Raw genomic sequence first — 23,380 nt, forward strand, 5'->3', positions numbered from 1 at the left:
ACCTATAGCTCATCTCTTGGCAGTAGTACTGTAGACTACTTTATCACTGACCTCAACCCAGAGTCTCTCAGAGCGTTCACAGTCAGCCCACTGACACCCCTATCAGACCACAGCAAAATCACAGTCTACTTGAACAGAGCAATACTCAATCATGAGGAATCAAAGCCAAAGGAACTGAATAATATTAAGAAATGCTATAGATGGAAGGAAAGTAGTGTTGAAACCTACCAAAAAACAATTAGGAAACAACAAATTCAATCCATTCTAGACAACTTCCTGGACAAAATGTTCCACTGTAATAGTGAAGGTGTAAACTTGGCAGTAGAAAACCTAAACAGTATATTTGACCTCTCAGCTTCCCTATCAAATCTAAAAATCTCTAACAGAAAACCAAATAAAAGTAATAACAGTGATAAATGGTTTGATGAAGAATGCAAAAACCTAAGAAAGAAATTGAGAAACCTATCCAACCAAAAACATAGAGACCCAGAAAACCTGAGCCTACGCCTTCACTATGGTGAATCACTAAAACAATACAGAAATACACTACGGAAAAAGAAGGAACAGCATGTCAGAAATCAGCTCAATGTAATTGAAGAATCCATAGACTCTAACCACTTCTGGGAAAATTGGAAAACAATAAACAAACAACAACACGAAGAGCTATCTATCCAAAACGGAGATGTATGGGTAAACCACTTCTCCAATCTTTTTGGCCCTATAACAGAGAACAAACAGCAAAAAAATATACATGATCAAATGCAAATCTTAGAATCAACTATTAAAGACTACCAGAACCCACTGGATTCTCCAATTACATTGAATGAACTACAGGACAAAATACAAACCCTCCAACCCAAAAAGTCCTGTGGTGTTGATGGTATCCTCAATGAAATGATAAAATATACAGACCACAAATTTCAATTAGCTATACTTAAACTCTTTAACATCATCCTTAGCTCTGGCATCTTACCCAATATTTGGAACCAAGGACTGATCACCCCAATCCACAAAAGTGGAGACAAATTTGACCCCAATAACTACCGTGGGATATGCGTCAACAGCAACCTTGGGAAAATCCTCTGCATTATCATTAACAGCAGACTAGTTCATTTCCTCAGTGAAAACAATGTACTGAGCAAATGTCAAATTGGCTTTTTACCAAATTACCGTACAACAGACCACGTATTCACCCTGCACACCCTAATTGACAAACAAACAAACCAAAACAAAGGCAAAGTCTTCTCATGCTTTGTTGATTTCAAAAAAGCTTTTGACTCAATTTGGCATGAGGGTCTGCTATACAAATTGATGGAAAGTGGGGTTGGGGGAAAAACATACGACATTATAAAATCCATGTACACAAACAACAAGTGTGCGGTTAAAATTGACAAAAAACACACACATTTCTTTCCACAGGGCCGTGGGGTGAGACAGGGATGCAGTTTAAGCCCCACCCTCTTCAACATATATATCAACGAATTGGCGAGGGCACTAGAACAGTCTGCAGCACCCGGCCTCACCCTACTAGAATCTGTTGTCAAATGTCTTCTGTTTGCTGATGATCTGGTGCTTCTGTCACCAACCAAGGAGGGCCTACAGCAGCACTTAGATCTTCTGCACAGATTCTGTCAGACCTGGGCCCTGACAGTAAATCTCAGTAAGACAAAAATAATGGTGTTCCAAAAAAGGTCCAGTTGCCAGGACCACAAATACAAATTCCATCTAGACACCGTTGCCCTAGAGCACACAAAAAACTATACATACCTCGGCCTAAACATCACCGCCACAGGTAACTTCCACAAAGCTGTGAATGATCTGAGAGACAAGGCAAGAAGGGCCTTCTATGCCATCAAAAGGAACATAAAAATTTGACATACCAATTAGGATCTGGCTAAAAATACTTGAATCAGTTATAGAACCCATTGCCCTTTATGGTTCTGAGGTCTGGGGTCCGCTCACCAACCAAGAATTCACAAAATGGGACAAACACCAAATTGAGACTCTGCATGCAGAATTCTGCAAAAACATCCTCCGTGTACAACGTAAAACACCAAATAATGCATGCAGAGCAGAATTAGGCCAATACCCGCTAATTATCAAAATCCAGAAAAGAGACGTTAAATTCTATAACCACTTAAAAGGAAGCAATTCCCAAACCTTCCATAACAAAGCCATCACCTACAGAGAGATGAACTTGGAGAAGAGTCCCCTAAGTAAGCTTGTCCTGGTCCTATGTTCACAAACACAAACAGACCCCACACAGCCCCAAGACAACAACAACAGCAACAACAACACAATTAGATCCAACCAAATCATGAGAAAACAAAAAGAGAATTACTTGACACATTGGAAAGAACAAACAAAAAAACAGAGCAAACTAGAATGCTATTTGGCCCTAAACAGAGAGTACACAGTGGCAGAATACCTGACCACTGTGACTGATCCAAACTTAAGGAAAGCTTTGACTATGTACAGACTCAGTGAGCATAGCCTTGCTATTGAGAAAGGCCGCCGTAGGCAGACCTGGCTCTCAAGAGAAGACAGGCTATGTGCACACTGCCCACAAAATGAGGTGGAAACTGAGCTGCACTTCCTAACCTCCTGCCAAATGTATGACCATATTAGAGACACATATTTCCCTCAGATTACAGCGATCCACAAAGAATTTGAAAACAAACCCAATTTTGATAAACTCCCTTATCTACTGGGTGAAAAACCACAGTGTGCCATCACAGCTGCAAGATTTGTGACCTGTTGCCACAAGAAAAGGGCAACCAGTGAAGAACAAACACCATTGTAAATACAACCCATATTTATGTTTATTTATTTTCCCATTTGTACTTTAACTATTTGCACATTGTTACAACACTGTATATATACATAATATGACATTTGAAATGTATTTATTCTTTTGAAACTTCTGAGTGTAATGTTTACTGTTAATATTTATTGTTTATTTCACTTTTGTTTACTATCTACTTCACTTGCTTTGGCAATGTTAACACACGTTTCCCATGCCAATAAAGCCCTTAAATTGAAATTGATTTGAATTGAGAGAGAGAGAGAGGGGCTAGGATAGTTAGAGAGAAAGAGAGAGAGAGAGAGAGGACTAGGAAGTAGATAGTGATAAATAGAGGACGATAGAGAGAGAGGACTAGGAAGTAGATAGTGATAAATAGAGGATGATAGAGAGAGAGGACTAGGAAGTAGATAGTGATAAATAGAGGACAATAGAGAGAGAGGACTAGGAAGTAGATAGTGATAAATAGAGGACGATAGAGAGAGAGGACTAGGAAGTAGATAGTGATAAATAGAGGACGATAGAGAGAGAGGACTAGGAAGTAGATAGTGATAAATAGAGGACGATAGAGAGAGAGGACTAGGAAGTAGATAGTGATAAATAGAGGATGATAGAGAGAGAGGACTAGGAAGTAGATAGTGATAAATAGAGGACGATAGAGAGAGAGGACTAGGAAGTAGATAGTGATAAATAGAGGACGATAGAGAGAGAGGACTAGGAAGTAGATAGTGATAAATAGAGGACGATAGAGAGAGAGGACTAGGAAGTAGATAGTGATAAATAGAGGACGATAGAGACAGGGGGAGGGGCAGAATAGAGAGAAGGTTAGAAAGAAAGTACGAGAGAAAGTTGAAGGAGTCTAAGATCAGGTAGGGAAAGGTTTGGTGAGAGGTTGATTGAGAGCGAAGGGAAGAGGAGAGGCGGAGAGAGTTAAATGGAGAGAGAGAAGGCGTGAATGAAAAAGAGAGGTAGTGATGGAGGAGGTATGGGAGTGGGAGGAAAAGGGAGGCATGGTTGAAATATCAAAAGGCAGTTTCAAAGGTCACACTCACTTTGTACCTTATGACAAACATTTGCCATTTTGTCTTCTCAAAGAGTCTGATTAGACCGAGCAACCAATCCATTCACACTATTTAAGTTGTACATCTACGATCCAATCTTGGCTATACACTTAGAAAGAAAGGGGCTACCTAGAACCATAAAGGGTTCTGCGGTTCTTCGGCTGTCCCTATAGAAGAAACACTTTTTGCTTCCAGGTACAACCCTTTTTCTAAGAATATTCTTTGTACCCGCTCTACAAAGACAGATTTTGAGTTTATTTATTTATTTATCTTATCTCCTGTGAACTAAAACTTAATCATACACTGTTGTGTGCTTTCATAGATCAATACATTCGTAAAGGGAGATATGGAGGGGGAGAATATAAACATTTTAGAGTAGGAGAGAGAGGGTGAAGACAGTTAGAGATGCTGAATGAAAAAGAGAGAGTGTAAACTAGAATGAGAGAGAGAGCTAGGATAGTGAGAGAGAGAGAGAGAGAGAGAGAGATAGAGAGAAAGAGAGAGAGAGAGAGAGAGAGAGGGGGGGGGGCTAGGATAGTTAGAGAGAAAGAGAGAGAGAGAGGACTAGGATAGTCAGAGAGAGAGAAAAAGGGAGGGTGGGAATAGAGGCAGAGAGAGTGAGAAAAGAGAGAGAATAGTAGAAAGAAGCTAAGGATAATTGTAGAGTGAGAGAAACAGAGAGAAAGCAAATAAGAGAGAATATATAGATAGAGCGAGAAATAGAGGTCAGGCCAGGTTTGTAGGTAATGTATTGATGACACTGCAGTGTTGTGCTACTGCCTGATGAGACCTTTTGATTCCTCAGATCACACAGTCTATTGAACCAAACCTTGTTGTTCAACTCCTGCTTTGCTCTCACTGTCTATAGAAGCTCTATAGCAACCTGGAGATGAGGGTATTTTTTACAAACTAATGGAAGGTGGTATTGGAGGGAAAACATATGATGTTATTAAATCAATGTACACTAAAAACAAATGTGCGATTAAAATCGGTAACAAGCAAACAGACTTCTTCTCTCAGGGACGTGGAGTGAAACAGGGCTGCCCAATAAGTCCAACACTATTTAACATCTACATTAATGAATTGGCAAAAACATTAGAAGAATCGGCAGCACCTGGTCTCACCCTACACAACACTAAAATCAAGTGTCTGCTGTACGCAGATGACCTGGTGCTACTGTCTCCCACTAAGGAGGGGTTACAGCAGCATCTAGATCATCTGCACAGGTTCTGTCAGACCTGGGCTCTGACCGTTAATCTAAAATAATAATATAATAATAATATGCCATTTAGCAGACGCTTTTATCCAAAGCGACTTACAGTCATGTGTGCATACATTTTTACGTTTGGGTGGTCCCAGGGATCGAACCCACTACCCTGGCGTTATAAGCGCCATGCTCTACCAATTGAGCTACAGAGGACCAAAAAAAATGAATATAATGATATTCCAAAAAAGGTCCGGAAATCAGGATGACAAATATAAATTCTATTTGGACACAGTTCTATTAGAACACACCAAAAATGACACGTATCTAGGACTAAATATCAGCAACACAGGTAGCTTTCACATGGCTGTGAATGAGCTGAGAGACAAAGCAAGAAGAGCATTCTATGCCATTAAAAGGAATATTAAAATCGAAATTCCAATTAGAATCTGGCTCAGAACTTTCCAATCAGTTATAGAACCAATTGCTCTATATTGCAGCGAAGTATGGGGTACGCTCTGTAATACTGAATTTACCAAATGGGACAAACATCCAATCTAAATACTGCATGCAGAGTTTTGCAAGACTGTATTGCAAGTGCAAAGAAAAACTCAAAATAACGCATGTAGAGCAGAATTGAGCCAATACCCCCTCCTTTTTAGAATAGAAAAAAGAGCCATCAAATTTTACAACCATCTAAAAACAAGTGACCCCAAAACATTCCATCACACAGCTATACTATGTCAAGAGATGAAACAAGAGAAGAGTCCCCTCAGCCAGCTGGTTCTGAGGCTCAGTTCACTAACCAAAACCAAGACCAAGACAGCACTCAGAAAATCTGGCCCAACCAAATCATCACAAAGCAAAAATAAAAATATATCACCTATTGGAAAGACACCACAGAAAATCAAAGTAAACGTCAATGCTATTTGGCTCTAAACAGACAGTACATGGTGGCAGACTATCTGACCACTGTGACTGATAGAAAACTGAGGAAAACAATGACTAGGTACAGACTCAGTGAGCACAGTCTGGCTATAGAGACCGGTCGTCACAGGCAAACCTGGCTGTCCAGAGAGGACAGGTTGTGCTTACTCTGCCCCTGGGGAGAGGTAGAGACAGAGCTGCATTTCCTATTACACTGTGACAAATACTCAGACCTAAGAGAATCTTTCTTTCCCAAAATTATCATTCAGTACAAAGAATTGAAACTATAAAAGAGGAACAAAAAATCCAATATTTATTGGGTGAAAAGTCAAAATGTGCAATTTTGTCAGCCAAATATGTGTCCTCCTGCCACAACCCGAGGGACAGCCAGTGAAAAGTGTAATGTAATGTCAATAATATTTCCTGTTTTGTTTTGGCTTTCATACCATGTAATGTGTCTTCTCAGTCATGTTGAGATTGGTCGACTACTATTGCTTTAATGTATTGTTGTTCTCATTAATATTGTTGTTGTAGTTGCTGTTAATGGTAATCCCATTTCCACTACTACTATTACTATTATTGCTGTTGGTCCCACCATTTTTGTTATATCTATACTTTGACAATGTAAGTACATTTACTTGCCATGTCAATAAAGTCTATTGAATTGAATTGAATTGAATTGAGAGACAAAGAGAGAGAGAACGCGAGAGAGAGGGAGAAAGGGGGGGAGAAAGAGAGAAAAAGAAAGAGGGATAGAGAGAGAGGGAGAGGGAGAGGGAGAGGGAGAGGGAGAGGGAGAGGGAGTGGACAGGGGAGAGACCAAGAAGATGGATAGGAGATGACAGAACCAGAGAGGGAGGATGAGGGTGAGACCAGGAAGTAAACAACAAGAAGAGGAAGGAAGAGGGAGGATGTAAAGAGAGTATAATAAGGGGAGGAGTAGGATGAGAGGAGGGGTATGGCCAGCAGATTGGGAGATTAATGTAAATTCCTGACAACTTTACCATAATTGCCTAATGATTGGTTCTAAGTCATAAACATTGACAAAATGAGATCTAAGTCCTCCTTTAAACAGTGCTGTGCTGTATTGAGCGAGCCATAAGGATACTGTACACCTTTCCCAGTGTTTTCTCACAACTTAACACTGCCAAGTTGGTTTTTATGTGGGTAACGGATCCACTTTCGACACCAGTCAGAACTGTCACTGTGTCAACAGCTTTTAAAACACCCTTTATCTTCCCATCTCTCGCCCTCCCTCTCTCTTCCTTCTCTCCCCCCTCCCTCCTCTCTCTTCCCTCTCTCTTCCCTCTCTCCCCCCTCCCTCCTCTCTCCTTCCCTGTCCTCTCTGGCTCATCTCCTCCCTGATCATCTCCTCCCTGACAGGCCGCTGCCTGGTGGATATAACACTTGTCTTTTCCTCCTCATCTTCCTCCCACCATCATTTCCCCAGATGATGCCTCACTTTAGGAGGACAAGCGCATCCTCCTCTTTCCCTCCCTTCCTGAGACTTTCCCCAAAGCCACTGTCCCTTCCCTCTGTCAACTCCTGTCCCTTCCCTCTGTCAACTGCGGTCCTTTCTTTCTATCAACGCCTGTCCCTTCCCTCTGTCAACGCCTGTCCCTTCCCTCTGTCAACTCCTGTCCCTTTACTCTGTCAACTGATGTCCCTTCCCTATATCAACTCCTGTCCCTTTCCTCTGTCAACTGCTGTCCCTTCCCTCTGTCAACTCCTGTCCCTTTCCTCTGTCAACTGCTGTCCCTTCCCTCTATCAACTCCTGTCCCTTCCCTCTATCAACTCCTGTCCCTACATCCTCCTTCCCTCCTTCCCTCCATTTCAGCAGTACACAAGAGAATCTTCTCCCTCCCTACTGTCACTTTCCCCTTCCCTTCGCTCTTCCTCCGCTATGACCGTCGCTTCCCTCCATCCTGTCTTCTCTTCCTCCATCCTATCCTCCTCTCTCCCTCCATCCTATCCTCCTCTCTCCCTCCATCCTATCCTCCTCTCTCTCTCCCTCCATCCTATCCTCATCTTTCCCTCCATCCTATCCTCCTCTCTCCCTCCATCCTATCCTCCTCTCTCCCTCCATCCTATCCTCCTCTCTATCCCTCCATCCTATCCTCCTCTCTCCCTCCACCCTATCCTCAATCTCTCCCTCCATCCTATCCTCATCTCTCTCTCTCCCTCCATCCTATCCTCCTCTCTCCCTCCATCCTATCCTCCTCCTCTCTCCCTCCATCCTATCCTCCTCTCTCTCCCTCCATCCTATCCTCCTCTCTCCCTCCATCCTATCCTCCTCTCTCTCCCTCCATCCTATCCTCCCCTCTATCCCCCCATCCTATCCTCCTCTCTCCCTCCATCCTATCCTCATTCTCTCCCTCCATCCTATCCTCATCTCTCTCTCCCTCCATCCTATCCTCCTCTCTCCCTCCATCCTATCCTCCTCTCTCCCTCCATCCTATCCTCATCTCTCTCTCCCTCCATCCTATCCTCCTCTCTCCCTCCATCCTATCCTCCTCTCTCCCTCCATCCTATCCTCCTCCTCTCTCCCTCCATCCTATCCTCCTCTCTCTCCCTCCATCCTATCCTCCTCTCTCCCTCCATCCTATCCTCCTCTCTCCCTCCATCCTATCCTCCTCTCTCCCTCCATCCTATCCTCCTCTCTCTCACTCCATCCTATCCTCCTCTCTCTCCCTCCATCCTATCCTCCTCTCTCCCTCCATCCTATCCTCCTCTCTCCCTCCATCCTATCCTCCTATCTCTCTCTCCCTCCATCCTATCCTCCTTTCTCCCTCCATCCTATCCTCCTCTCTCCCTCCATCCTATCCTCCTCTCTCTCTCCATCCTATCCTCCTCTCTCTCCCTCCATCCTATCCTCCTCTCTCTCTGTCCCTCCATCCTATCCTCATCTCTCTCTCCTCCATCCTATCCTCCTCTCTCCCTCCTTCCTTCCATCCTATCCTCCTGTCTCCTTCCATCCTCCCCTGACGTCAGACTAACATCTCTTTAACAACCCTTCCCTCCTCTCCTTCTTTCCCTCCTTTCCTCCTTCCATCCCTCCCGTTCTACTCCACATCTAAACCACCTGTCACCACCACTAAACCTATAAACCCCTCACTATCCCTTTTACAATCATCCCCTCCTCTCCTCTCCACCTCCTGTCTTCACCCTCCACTCCTCTATCCCACTCTTCTGTAACCCCTACACACACATCCTGACACACACACAGTCACGCACGCATACACACGCACACAGACAAACACATACATACATACACACGCACACACATACACACACACAACACACACCTCCCCAGTGGGGGACAGCAGATCAATGACCCAAATATAAAATATCTTCATTAGGTGTGGGCTGACAGTAGGCCGACACTGGGCTGACACCGGCCCACTGGAGTCCCCAGTTAGAGAGGTCATTAGTGCTTTATCCTCCTGACCTTCACTCTGAATCACACACAGAGTCTGAGAGGAGAGAAGCTTTGAGAGCCTTGAAGAGAGGTCTTAACATTGCTCCCAGCATGTGCACCAAACTCCCTAGTGACTACACACAGTATGCATACACCAAGACTGTAGGCAACCTATCTAGTGACTACACACAGTATACATACACCAAGACTGTAGGCAACATATCTAGTGACTACACACAGTATGCATACACCAAGACTGTAGTTAACATATCTAGTGACTACACACAGTATGCATACACCAAGACTGTAGGCAACATATCCAGTAGCACAGGTGCAATGGTGCATGCATACACTCTTTAAAAAAAAATGCTATCTAGAACCTTAAAGGGTTCACCAGCTGTCCCCATATGAGAACCCTTTGAAGAACACTTTTTGGTTGCAGGTAGAACCCTTTTGGGTTCCATGTAGAACCCTTTCTACAGATGGTTCTACATGTAACCAAAAGGGTTGTACCTGGAACCAAAAAGGGTTGTACCTGGAACCAAAACGAGTTCTCCTATGGGGACAGCTGAAAAACCCTTTTGGAACCCTTTCTTCTAAGAGTGTATAGCTGTATGACCTAGTGTAGCACTATTTCAGATATTCCTCATGGTATGACCTAGCCTGGCTACTCCATGACTGAACACTGTTTCAGATATTCCTCATGGTATGACCTAGCCTGGCTACTCCATGACTGAACACTTTTTCAGATATTCCTCATGGTATGACCTAGCCTGGCTACTCCATGACTGAACACTGTTTCAGATATTCCTCATGGTATGACCTAGCCTGGCTACACCAGGACTGAACATTGTGCTTTTGTGTGGTCTAGCCAGGCTAGGTAACACCAACCATATACAAGAATCCCCCAAAAATGATGTCCTCTCAATAGCATGCAGTATATAAACCACCATATAAAAGTCCTCAATCATTTTGATGACACCTACCTATGCTGTAACACAACCAATACCAAAAATGATGCTTGTGCTTCTTTGCTTTGCCTAGGCTACAAACCATACTTCAATACAACAACAGCAAAGTGAATTTCCTGTTAGTCAGCCTCACACATAAGCATAGACACAGACTATAACACATCCCCGGCCCAGTGTTGTGGTACTGTAGGGTGCTGTGATGTTTGCTGTTGCCTGAACACGACAGCCTGAACACGCTGGTTTTGTTCCCATAGTGCATCAGCCTCGTGAGGCAGAGAGAGAGCACCCGTTAAGAGCGGGTGAGCGATTAATTAAAAAGGTGGCAATTCGTCATAGCTCCGCGTCTGGCTTCCTCACACAGGTCTCAGGGTGCCACTTCACCGACTCCGCTGTTATTAATCTCTCTCCCTCGTTCTCTCTCTTCACCTTTCTCTTTCTCTTCTGATTTCTCTATCAATTTTTTTTACATTGACATTTTAGTCATTTAGCAGACGCTCTTTTTTATGTACAGGTCCCACGTGGGAATTGAACCCACAACCCTGGCATTGCGAGCACCATGCTCTACCAACTGAGCCTCACTTCTCTCTTTTAGCTCTTCATGTACACCTCTCTCGCTCTGTCGTTCTCTCTCTCCCTCTTCACCCCTTTCTCTCTCTTTCCCTCCCTCTTCACCTCTCTCCTTCTTCATATCTCTTTCTCTTTCTCTCTCTGCTTCTCTGCCTCTTCACCTCTCGCTCCTGATCTACCTCTCTCTCCCTTCTCACCTCTCTTTCTCTCCTGATCTTTCTCTCTATTTACACTTCTTCTTCTTCGATATCGCTCTTATTCTCAGTTTCACACTTCATCCTCAAGTCTCTTGCACATCCGTTTCTCAACATGTCTTCTCTTTGTCCCAGAAATAACATTCTCTTTCTCACAACCTCTCATCATCCACTCTCTCTACCTCCATCTTCAAATCGAACCATCCCTCTCTCTTGTTGTTCTGTCACTCTCTCTCTCTCTCTGTATGTCTTTCTTTCATCTACATCGAGGTCACTGTAAGTAACCTAAAGCAGTGGCGGCTCCTGAAAAAATTCTCAGGGGGGGCAATTTTTCTGATGATTTAGGTGACCTACACACATTTTAAAAAAGATATGTCCAGCAACAACATGAAGACAGGGGCAGCATATAAGTCAATACCAGAAGCATTTATTGACTGATCTCAAAAGTGTTGGCTTACCAGGGTTGGTGGAGCCCTCAGTTTCATCTTTGCCTCGCAAAGCTAACTCAAACACTCCGCAAAACTTCACACACTGGATTAGCCGGCTGAGGATGTGGCGGTTCTTGCTAATGTCGTAGTAAATATATTTGTTATAGTGAATATGGAATATGATATGTTGAGTAAAATGTTGTGCTAAGATCTATTTAGGTCAGGAGCTGGTTATAAGTTCTGTTCCTATCCAATAACAATGGACAAAAGGGTCCTATCTTGTCAGCCTTGTCAGCAGGTGGCCAAGGACAACACCCACGCCATAGGCCTCTCAGTTCTTCCAACTCACGAGTTCTTGCTCTGAGGACACACACACACACACACACAAACACACACACACACACATCATCACTGTTAAACACACACACACACACACACACACACACACACACACACATCATCACTGTTAAACACACACACACACACACACACACAAAAATCCCCTCTCTTAGGCTGAACATTTGAAGACAGAGAACCCGACTCAGAGCCAATGCAACAGTGACAGTAGCCTGGAGGGGACCTCGCCCAACTCATCAGGACCAATCAGAAGATCAGAACTACTAGATTCAACCTACTTCATTTATTGCATAAAATGTCTGCACACAATGTTTCGGGGCTCTCTTCAGATAATAATAATAATAATAATAATATGCCATTTAGCAGACGCTTTTATCCAAAGCGACTTACAGTCATGCGTGCATACATTTTTGTGTATGGGTGGTCCCGGGGATCGAACCCACTACCTTGGCGTTACAAGCGCCATGCTCTACCAGCTGAGCTACAGAAAGTGGATACTCATGGATGCGCATCGCAATTGTAAAATGTCAACACAATTGGAGACACCACGTCATTTTTGGAGACATGTTATTGACAGTAAACTATTGTAGATCAAATCAAATCAAATTTTATTGGTCACATGCGCCGAATACAACAGGTGCAGACATTACAGTGAAATGCTTACTTACAGCCCTTAACCAACAGTGCATTTATTTTAAACAAAAAAGTAAGAATAAAACAACAACAAAAAAGTGTTGAGAAAAAAAGAGCAGAAGTAAAAAATAAAGTGACAGTAGGGAGGCTATATATACAATAGAATAAAGTGACAGTAGGGAGGCTATATATACAGGGGGGTACCGTTGCATAGTCAATGTGCGGGGGCACCGGCTAGTTGAGGTAATATGTACATGTGGGTAGAGTTAAAGTGACTATGCATAAATACTTAACAGAGTAGCAGCAGCGTAAAAGGGATGGGGTGGGGGGGCAGTGCAAATAGTCCGGGTAGCCATGATTAGCTGTTCAGGAGTCTTATGGCTTGGGGGTAGAAGCTGTTGAGAAGTCTTTTGGACCTAGACTTGCGACTGCCCCCCCACCCCATCCCTTTTACGCTGCTGCTACTCTGTTAAGTATTTATGCATAGTCACTTTAACTCTACCCACATGTACATATTACCTCAACTAGCCGGTGCCCCCGCACATTGACTATGCAACGGTACCCCCCTGTATATATAGCCCCCTGTATATATAGCCAAGGTAGTGGGTTCGATCCCCGGGACCACCCATACACAAAAATGTATGCACGCATGGACCTAGATGCGACTGCTAACTAAATAAAACATTTTAGCTGGCTAGCTAATCATCTTAGCTAAATGTGGGGCAAACAATTCAGTTATTTACCGTTAATTTGAGGGATTGGGGTGAAAGAAATCGAGTTACATAGTGATACTTTACGATATACTGTATTGACAATATCGCAATATTTTAGCGCTAGTTGGCTGTACCTGCACCAAAACACCATTATTGTTCCTTCATAGCTTGTTCTCAATCTTTTCACATTGGGAGCCAATTTGTTTTCAGCACTTTTATTTCCATGACTGATCAAAACTCGTTCTCATGGCTTTCTGATCCCTCTGCAACAGACATATGGTGCGCAATAAAATCACAGTATCGAATCGCAATACGTATAGAATCATGAGACTCGCAATGCTGATGCATATATCTTATCGTGAGGTTCCTGGCAATTCCCAGCCCAAGTTCATTTGCCACAACAAATCTCTTCGCTAGCAAACGCGATGTCTTCTCCAAAACGGCAATGTGTCTCCAGCAATGTTTACTTTTTTGACGTTCTATGGCATCTCCACTTTCCAAGCATATATGACCACATGTAATATTTTGGTAAGTGATGCAAATAGTGAACTATGTAGGGCCAGGATGTAAAATATATGTAGCTGCAGCAATTTCTCTTATCTGATATGGTAAGTAATGGGGCTTAATTTATAGCTCCCTAAGAGTTTGACGAACGGGTCCGTGCACGCGATTCCAGATATCTTTACCTCTGAATAAACTGCCTTTATTATACCATATCCACCCTGTCCAAAGTCTCTACTTGGTCTCAGTTCTCCAGTAAACTTGTGATTATCAACACTAACCTCATCGTTGTGGCGGCGGACAGCTAGCCTGTATCCCTCATCAAGTTGAGTGGCAATGTTATTTTTCCGTTCGTACCAATTTTTGGAAAATCCTCGGGTGTAGGACTTTCCGCCTTTAGTAGAAACCTGTTGAATTATTAAATTTGGTCTGGGAGGTCCTAATTGTTTCGTTGCCAATTTATCTTCATTTGTTCGCCGACAAAAAGGAACTTCTTTCAAAGACACAATCCGCTCTTTTCTCAGTTACGTTCATGGTTACGTTACGTTACGTATGACGAAAGCGCATAAGTGCAAGCCCTCAGACACCCATAGAGATTGTATTGAAGGCTCTGAAATTTGAAAAAAATAGATTTTACATTAGAGGCTATGAGAGACTTCTGGGCGATTTTCAACCTGACTGAAATCGCCCCAAAAGGGGGGGGAGCCATTTGAAGCACGACTTTAGCCTGATTCGACATTTAGTGGCAGTGTGGCACTGTGGCAGATCAGACGTATAGATTACAACACTGATAACTACTGTTGCCGTGATATAATTGATTAGAAAAAAAATCCCTTCCTTTTCCCGTTTGGCAGTGCGTCGCCCATATCGCCCTATTGAACAGGCCGCCCCTGACCTAAAGACAAGATGATTTACATACGTACCCAAAGTCCACAGCAGTCTCAGAACAGACTAATGGCACAGTGTGTTAATTACATCCCACTGGGCACACACTGGTTGAGTCAACATTGTTTCCATGTCATTTTAACTAAATGACGTTGAACCAACGTGGAATAGACGTTGAATTGAAGTCTGCGTCCAGTGGGAGTATGACTAACCCCAAGCTATATCACAGACAAATAGGTATCAAGGCAGCAATACTATTACTCCAAATGAACATTACAGTCAAGCTATCAGTCCAGGTCAGGTGGAACGATATGTCAGCAAAACTACTGTAGTGGAAATCAACCATTAAAAATCAGCAGATTCAATCTCAGTCCAACCCTAAGGATTCAGCATGCCGAGCTGCAAACAGAATTGATTGTGGTCAGCTACTATAGCATAGATTTACCTTCCAACAGAAACATTTAGCCTGAGGAGGTAAAAGGGGCTTTCTTTCTTCAAGAGAGCAGGCGACATGCAGGAAACATTTTGATGGTATTATTCTCTGGTAGTTTGGCATACAAAGCACTACTATTACTTGGAATTGTAGATTCCCTTATTGAGAACAGAGTGTACATCTTGAAATCTCTTACTCCTGATCCATTGTAATAGAAAGTAGGACATCCCTTATGAAACTCTTATCAAACACAGATATAACAGTATTACTGTTCAGAATGAGGGCCAGTCAATTCACTCCACACTCTACTTAAAACTAACACTGAGTGCAATAACCTCTTTTAGTGGAAGCATTTAAAACATACAATGTAAAATAGAGGGTTGAAATTAAAACTGGAAAAAAATACATTAAAGAACGTAGGGTATTAGCATTAGAATTGAGGGTTAACATATTTTTTCCCTCTTGAAACAAATTGACGTGAAGTTCTGGTCTGGAGCTAAAGCATAGTGAATATATCTGCTATAGCCTCAAGGGCAGAACATAGACTTTAATCATAGATTGGACATCAGCATTTGTCCTGACCCCTAGCCTCTCTCTCCCTCTTGCTCTCTATCCGCCACAACACATAGAACCAGACCAGAGGTACTATGTGACATATACAGTGCATTCGGAAAGTATTCAGCCCCCTTTACTTTTTCCACATTCTGTTACGTTACAGCCTTATTCTAAAATGGATTAAATAAAAAATGTTCCTCATCAATCTACACACAATACCCCATAATGATCAAGCGAAAACTGGTTTTTAGAAATGTTGCAAATGTATAAAAAATTAAAAACAGAAATACCTTATTTACATAAGTATTCAGACCCTTTGCTATGAGACTCGAAATTGAGCTCAGGTGCATCCTGTTTCCATCCTGTTCTACAACTTGATGGGAGTCCACCTGTGGTAAATTAAATTGATTGGACATGATTTGGAAAGGCACACACCTGCCTATATAAGGCCCCACAGTTGACAGTGCATGTCAGAGCAAAAACCAAGCCATGAGGTCGAAGGAATTGTCCGTAGAGCTCAGAGACAGGATTGTGTCGAGGCACAGATCTGGGGAAGGGTACCAAAAATGTCTGCAGCATTGAAGGTCCCCAAGAACACAGTGACCTCCATCATTCTTAAATGGAAGAAGTTTGGAACCACCAAGACTCTTCCTAGAACTGGTCACCTGGCCAAACTGAGCAATCGGGGGGAAAGGGCCTTGGTCACTCTGACAGAGCTCTAGAGTTCCTCTGTGGAGATGGCAGAACCTTCCAGAAGGACAACCATCTCTGCAGCACTCCACCAATCAGGCCTTTATGACAGAATGGCCAGAAGGAGGCCAGTCCTCAGTAAAAGGCACATGACAGCCCACTTGGAGTTTGCCAAAAGGCACCTAAAGGACTCTCAGACCATGAGAAACAAGATTCTCTGATCTGATGAAACCAAGTTTGAACTCTTTGGCCTGAATGCCAAGCGTCACGTCTGGAGGAAACCTGGCACCATCCCTACGGTGAAGCATGGTGGTGGCAGCATCATGCTGTGGGGATCATTTTCAGTGGAAGGGACTGGGAGACTAGTCAGGATCGAGGGAAAGATGAACGGTGCAAAGTACATAGAGATCTTTGATGAAAACCTGCTCCAGTACGCTCAGGACCTCAGACTGGGGTGAAGTTTCACCTTCCAACAGGACAACGACCCTGAGCACACAGCCAAGACAATGCAGGAGTGGCTTTGGGACAAGTCTCTGAATGTCCTTGAGTGGCCCAGCCAGAGCCTGGACTTGAACCCGATCGAACATCTCTGGAGAGACCTGAAAATAGCTGTGCAGCGACGCTACACATCCAACCTGACAGAGCTTGAGAGGATCTGCAGAGAAGAATGGGAGAAACTCCCCAAATACAGGTGTGCTTGAAGCTGTATTCGCTGCCAAAGGTGCTTCAACAAAGTACTGAGTAAAGGGTCTGAATACTCATATACATTTGATATTTCAGTTGTTGTTTTTTTATACATTTGCAACAATTTCTAAAAACCTGTTTTTGCTTTTTCATTATGGTGTATTGTGAGTAGATTGATGAGGGGGAAAAAAACATTTAATCAATTTTAAAATAAGGATATAACGGATCTGAATACTTTCCGAATGCACAGTAAATACAGTGGTTAAATGTCACTATTTTGACACATTCTAATGAGACCATGTTGCCCAGACTGGGTAAGTGTCCATCCATAGACCACACAGTAGGGAAGCAGACATATAAAATAGTCCTATCTGTCTTGGGAATGGGTCTAAACTCACCAATAAGTCTTTACAGAGATGATGATGTACTGTAAGTAACCCAACAACATAGCTTGTAGGCTATGTACCTGAAACCCACAGCAGTCTCAGTACAGACTATTGGTCCAGTGTGTTCATTTAAGTGTGTCTACCCAAAGCTATAACACAGACAAGTAGTTCTCTAGGCAGCAATGTTTTTTACTCCAAATACATATTACAGTCAAGCTATCTGGCCAGGTCTGAACTGCGATAAGTCTTTGGATCAGACATGACTGGGATGCATCAATATCTTTCAGAGGTCAGAGAGCTGTGTCTGTGTAGGAAAGACAGTCCCAAACTATGTCCTAGAGGTCACGTCTATGTAGGAAAGACAGTCCCAAACTATGTCCTAGAGGTCACGTCTATGTAGGAAAGACAGTCCCAAACTATGTCCTAAAGGTGATGTCTATGTAGGAAAGACAGTCTCACATTATGTCCTAGAGGTCACGTCTATGTAGGAAAGACACAGTCAAATTTCAGGAGCAGTCATCGACTGGCTAAATCCTACAGGTCTCTCTTTCTGCTTCACGTCATTGTAATTCACTGGGTGAATAGAAGCCGGATGATTTACAAAGAGGTGAAATCTGAGCTGAGAAATAGAAAATAAAGTTTCATCCCTTTTTTCATTTGTCTGGCTTTTTATCTCTGTTGATCCAACAGACCGACGTGTGGGCGCACTCACACTCACACAGGCACACACACACACACACACACACTGGCATGGACACACACACACACTGGCACAGGCACATGCACACACACACACTCGAGCACACAGATAGGACAAGGTCAATGTGAGATATCAATTCATGACTCTAGAGCAGCTGAGCACAAAACACAGACTTCAAACACACACACTCACTCAGTTAGAGTATACCAAACACACACACGCTCACTTAGAGTATAACAAACACACACTCTGTCATACAAACACAAACAAACACAGATATTCACAAAAAACACACACACACACACAACGCACACACAGTCCCACACACACACACACACGCTCTCTCTCTAATCCATCCTCTCCCCCCTCTCTCTCTTACCGGGCAGGCCGAGGCAGAGCAGGGCACTGTAGTAGATGACGGGCAGTGGTCCGAGAGGGCAACCCTGGGGAGTGTCGGCCGGTTGCTGCCCCGGGCTCCAGGCACTGCTGTTGGGGTGGGGCAAGAGGGTGAAGATGTGGCTGTGCTCCATGGCCCTCCTCTTCCTCCTGGTCCTCGTACTCAGATGCTCAGGAGTGAGCTGGAAGTGTGTGAGCTCAGCTCGGCTCGGCGTCAGGAAAGCCCAGAAACACACACACACACTCTCACAGACCCAGACTCAGCAGCCTGGCAGCAGGACTGAGACAGAGAGAGGGAGAGAGAGGGAGAAAGAGGGAGAGAGCGATATAGAGGGAGGGAGAGAGGGAGAGGGAGAGAGAGAGCGCTAGAGAGGGAGGGAGAGAGGGGGTGCTCTGTCCTTGGGTGCCAGTCGGCATGAGTGTGTGGTGTGTGTTAGAGCGGGGGTTGCGCAAGCATTTGTGCATGTCTGAGTGAGAGGGAGAAGAAGAGAGAGGGAGAAAGAGAGGGGAGAAGAGGCTGTAAGTGTGTGTGAGAGAGACAGAGGTTGAGACACAGACGACACAGACAGGAAGATGAGAGAGGTGATATGTGTTTGTGACAGAGGGAGAAAGGAGGAGGAGAGTTGAGAGTGAAAGTAAGTGGCGAGGGGAGATGCTGCATGCATGTGTGACTGAGAGAGAATGAGAATGAACCGAGAGAAAGATGGAGACAGAGAGAAGGGTGGAGAGAAGATTTAGAGAGGGATGGGGTAGAGAGAGAGAGTGATAGAGAGAGAGAGATAGAGATAGAGAGAGAGAGAGAGAGAGAGAGAGAGAGAGAGAGAGAGAGAGAGAGGGGAGGGATGGGGTAGAGAGAGAGCAAGGGCACACTAGAGGAGTGAGTAAGGAGAAGTGAGGGAGTCGAAAGAGGGAAAAGCAGACAGGAAGGAGGAGGTGAGGGGAGAGGGAGAAAGAATGAGCATAGATGATTTGGATGTGAGGAGAAGACAGGAAGGCAGTGAGAGTGAGGGAGCGGAGGAAGGAGGAGGGAGGAGGAGTGGTTATGTTTCCCTTGTGAGAACAGACTATAGTCTACACAAAGAAAATATCAAATTGGGGGGAAGACGAGATGACAGGTGGGAGTAGTGTGTGTGTGTGTGTGTGTGTGTGTGTGTGTGTGTGTGTGTGTGTGTGTGTGTGTGTGTGTGTGTGTGTGTGTGTGTGTGTGTGTGTGTGTGTGTGCGTCTGTGTGATTATGTGTGATTGCTTGTGTGTCAACAAGTTCAATGGTCATGCGTGTGTACATGTGTTGTGTACGTGTGTGGGTGTGTGGGAACACCTGTGCGCACGGTTAACTAGATTTGAACATGTTGTATCCTAATTGCCGTACAGTGTAAACTGTGAGATGATCTGAGTGTTATAGTTGAAGTGTGCTAGTGAGTGAATCAGTGAATCTGTGAATCAGTGAGTCAGTGAATCAGTGTCAGTATGACACATACAAAGTGTTCACCCCTCGGCATCTGTTCCTGTTAATCCCTATGTGCCTCTACAGCCCTACTTAGTCCCATAGAAATATAGTCTATTCATTCTATTTCTATGCTTAATCTACTGCAATAAATCCTCTGTCTCTACATTGAATAACGTCTTTGTACTAGGGTGAAAGGTATTTGTTTGTTCATAACACATACAGTGAGGGAAAAAAGTGCTGATTTTGTACGTTTGCCCACTGACAAAGAAATGATCAGTCTATAATTTTAATGGTAGGTTTATTTGAACAGTGAGAGACAGAATAACAACAAAGAAATCCAGAAAAATGCATGTCAAAAATTGTATAAATTGATTTGCATTTTAATGAGGGAAATAAGTATTTGACCCCCTCTCAATCAGAAAGATTTCTGGCTCCCAGGTGTATTTTATACAGGTAACGAGCTGAGATTAGGAGCACACTCTTAAAGGGAGTGCTCCTAATCTCAGTTTGTTACCTGTATAAAAGACACCTGTCCACAGAAGCAATCAATCAATCAGATTCCAAACTCTCCACCATGGCCAAGACCAAAGAGCTCTCCAAGGATGTCAGGGACAAGATTGTAGACCTACACAAGGCTGGCTACAAGACCATCGCCAAGCAGCTTGGTGAGAAGGTGACAACAGTTGGTGCGATTATTCGCAAATGGAAGAAACACAAAATAACTGTCAATCTCCCTCGGCCTGGGGCTCCATGCAAGATCTCACCTCGTGGAGTTGCAATGATCATGAGAATGGTGAAGAATCAGCCCAGAACTACACGGGAGGATCTTGTCAATGATCTCAAGGCAGCTGGGACCATAGTCACCAAGAAAACACACTACGCCGTGAAGGACTGAAATCCTGCAGCGCCCGCAAGGTCCCCCTGTTCAAAAAAGCACGTATACAGGCCCGTCTGAAGTTTGCCAATGAACATCTGAATGATTCAGAGGAGAACTGGGTGAAAGTGTTGTGGTCAGATGAGACCAAAATTGAGCTCTTTGGCATCAACTCAACTCGCCATGTTTGGAGGAGGAGGAATGCTGCCTATGACCCCAAGAACACCATCCCCACTGTCAAACATGGAGGTGGAAACATTATGCTTTGGGGGGACAGGACAACTTCACCACATCAAAGGGACGATGGACGGCGCCATGTACCGTCAAATCTTGGGTGAGAACCTCCTTCCCTCAGCCAGGGCATTGAAAATGGGTTGTGGATGGGTATTCCAGCTTGACAATAACCCAAAACACACGGCCAAAGTAACAAAGGAGTGGCTCAAGAAGAAGCACATTAAGGTCCTGGAGTGGCCTAGCCAGTCTCCGGACCTTAATCCCATAGAAAATCTGTGGAGGGAGCTGAAGGTTCGAGTTGCCAAACGTCAGGCTCGAAACCTTAATGACTTGGAGAAGATCTGCAAAGAGGAGTGGGACAAAAACCCTCCTGAGATGTGTGCAAACCTGGTGGCCAACTACAAGAAACGTCTGACCTCTGTGATTGCCAACAAGGGTTTTGCCACCAAGTACTAAGTAATGTTTTGCAGAGGGGACAAATATTTATTTCCCTCATTAAAATGCAAATCAATTTATAACATTTTTGACATGCGTTTTTCTAGATTTTTTTGTTGTTATTCTGTCTCTCACTGTTCAAATAAACCTACCATTAAAATTATAGACTGATCATGTCTTTGTCAGTGGGCGAACGTACAAAATCAGCAGGGGATCAAATACTTTTTTCCCTCACTGTGTCTATTGCTCTACAATCTATTCATGTTATTTATTTGCTTGATTCCATAGAAATATAATATATTCATTCTATTTCTATGCTTAATCCTCTGCATATAAATCCTCTGTCTCTACATTTGAATAACATCTTGGTACTACATTGTTGCGGGTCCTACATCATGAGTGAATAGTGATTATTTGTTCTTAAAATAATGTGTATATTGAATTACCGAATACAATCAATTCACATTGTTGTCAGCTGAACTGAATACATACAGAACATTGGAAAAGCAAGAGAAAATATAACAAACATAATATATTCACTGTTGTTGCAGGTGTGGACAAAAAAAATCAATTTTCAGTGATACCAGGCGTGACTTTGCACAAGACTGGTTTCGGGTGCTAGGGGTTAGGCACCCACTGCCCTGATTAAATGGATAACACTGGATGCATCCCAATTGGCACCCTATGTTCCTATGGGCCCTGGTCAAGTAGTGCACTATTTAGTGAATAGGGTGTAATTTGCCATACAGCCACTGTACAGGGGGAGGCTGGCTCACTGCTGAATAAAATATAGCACTCACTCACCTGCCAAGCGCTCTCAGGATAGAACCTATGGGCAGGGGAGGGAGGGAAGGAGAGGGAAGGAGAGAGAGAGGAGGGAGGGGGCAGGAGGGAGGGGGAGGGAGGAGGAGAGAGAGAGGAGGGAGGGGGCAGGAGGGAGGGGAGAGAGAGAGAGAGAGAGAGAGAGAGAGAGAGAGAGAGAGAGAGAGAGAGAGAGAGAGAGAGAGAGAGAGAGAGAGAGAGAGAGAGAGAGAGAGAGAGAGCGAGAGCGAGAGATAAAACGGGAGAGAGAACGGGAGGGAGAAGGATGATGTTTGGGAGGGGGGGACTCAGCACAGATGATGGTAGGAATAAGGGAGGGATGGAGCAAGGGATGAATGGCGAGATGGAGAGATGGAGGGAGACCCAGGGATCCCATCCATCTGCAGCCTGTTGTGTTTTATTTGCCGTGAGCGAAAGGTTGTATTAATTATGGATGTTCAGTGTAATAGCCAGGCTGTTTGTTTAGTATGCCAGCATAATCAGCTGATTTATACTAATGAATGGGATGGAGAAAGGGAGGATGGAGGGATGGATAAGAGATAAATGGATGGAGGGAGAGAAGGGGTGTGGTTCACATGCCCTTAATTCTCTTCTCCAACATGGAACATTTACAAAGGCAGGAGGAGTTAGGGAAGGGGCCGCACCACCAGCACAATTAAATGTTAAATAAAATATAGACTAGAAGATGTTAATTAATCATGGAGAAAGATGGGGAGAGGTGGATGGAGAGAGAGAGGGAGATGGGAGAGAGAGAGAGAGAAATTGAGAAAAAAAGAGAGCGAGCGAGAGAGCAAGAGAGAGAGAGAGATATGGAGAGAGATATGGAGCGAGGGTAAAGGTGGATGGGGAGAGGGAGAGGGAGGTAATGTATTAGACTATTAGACTCTCAGCAGCTAGCAGAGCTCAGGAACAGCCAGAGGGTTAGGAGCAGTCTGGTCTATAGTGTTAAAAACATCATCATTACACACTCAACCCTATCAGCCTGAAATGTCTTCACTCACAGAGCCAAATTGCTAGCTTTTCGGTGGCGGAACTGGGTAAGAACATTTCAGGGTGGCGGT

General features: G+C 43.9%; 1 protein-coding gene across 1 annotated transcript in view; it reads right to left on the reverse strand.

Annotated features, from left to right (window-relative positions):
• The window catches only part of LOC311103518 (putative G-protein coupled receptor 139), a gene marked incomplete at both ends in the record, with an annotated part of 36,214 nt that extends 17,573 nt beyond the window's left edge, over window positions 1-18,641 (reverse strand). The window contains one exon of the mRNA XM_084145091.1: window positions 18,491-18,641. Coding sequence (XP_084001217.1) covers window positions 18,491-18,641 — 151 coding nt within the window. The remainder of the gene's footprint in view (window positions 1-18,490) is intronic.
• Between the last annotated feature and the right edge of the window lie 4,739 nt (window positions 18,642-23,380).

This window comes from Coregonus lavaretus, assembly GCF_964263955.1.
Source record: "Coregonus lavaretus genome assembly, chromosome: 28".
NCBI classification, from domain to species: Eukaryota; Metazoa; Chordata; class Actinopteri; order Salmoniformes; family Salmonidae; genus Coregonus; species Coregonus lavaretus.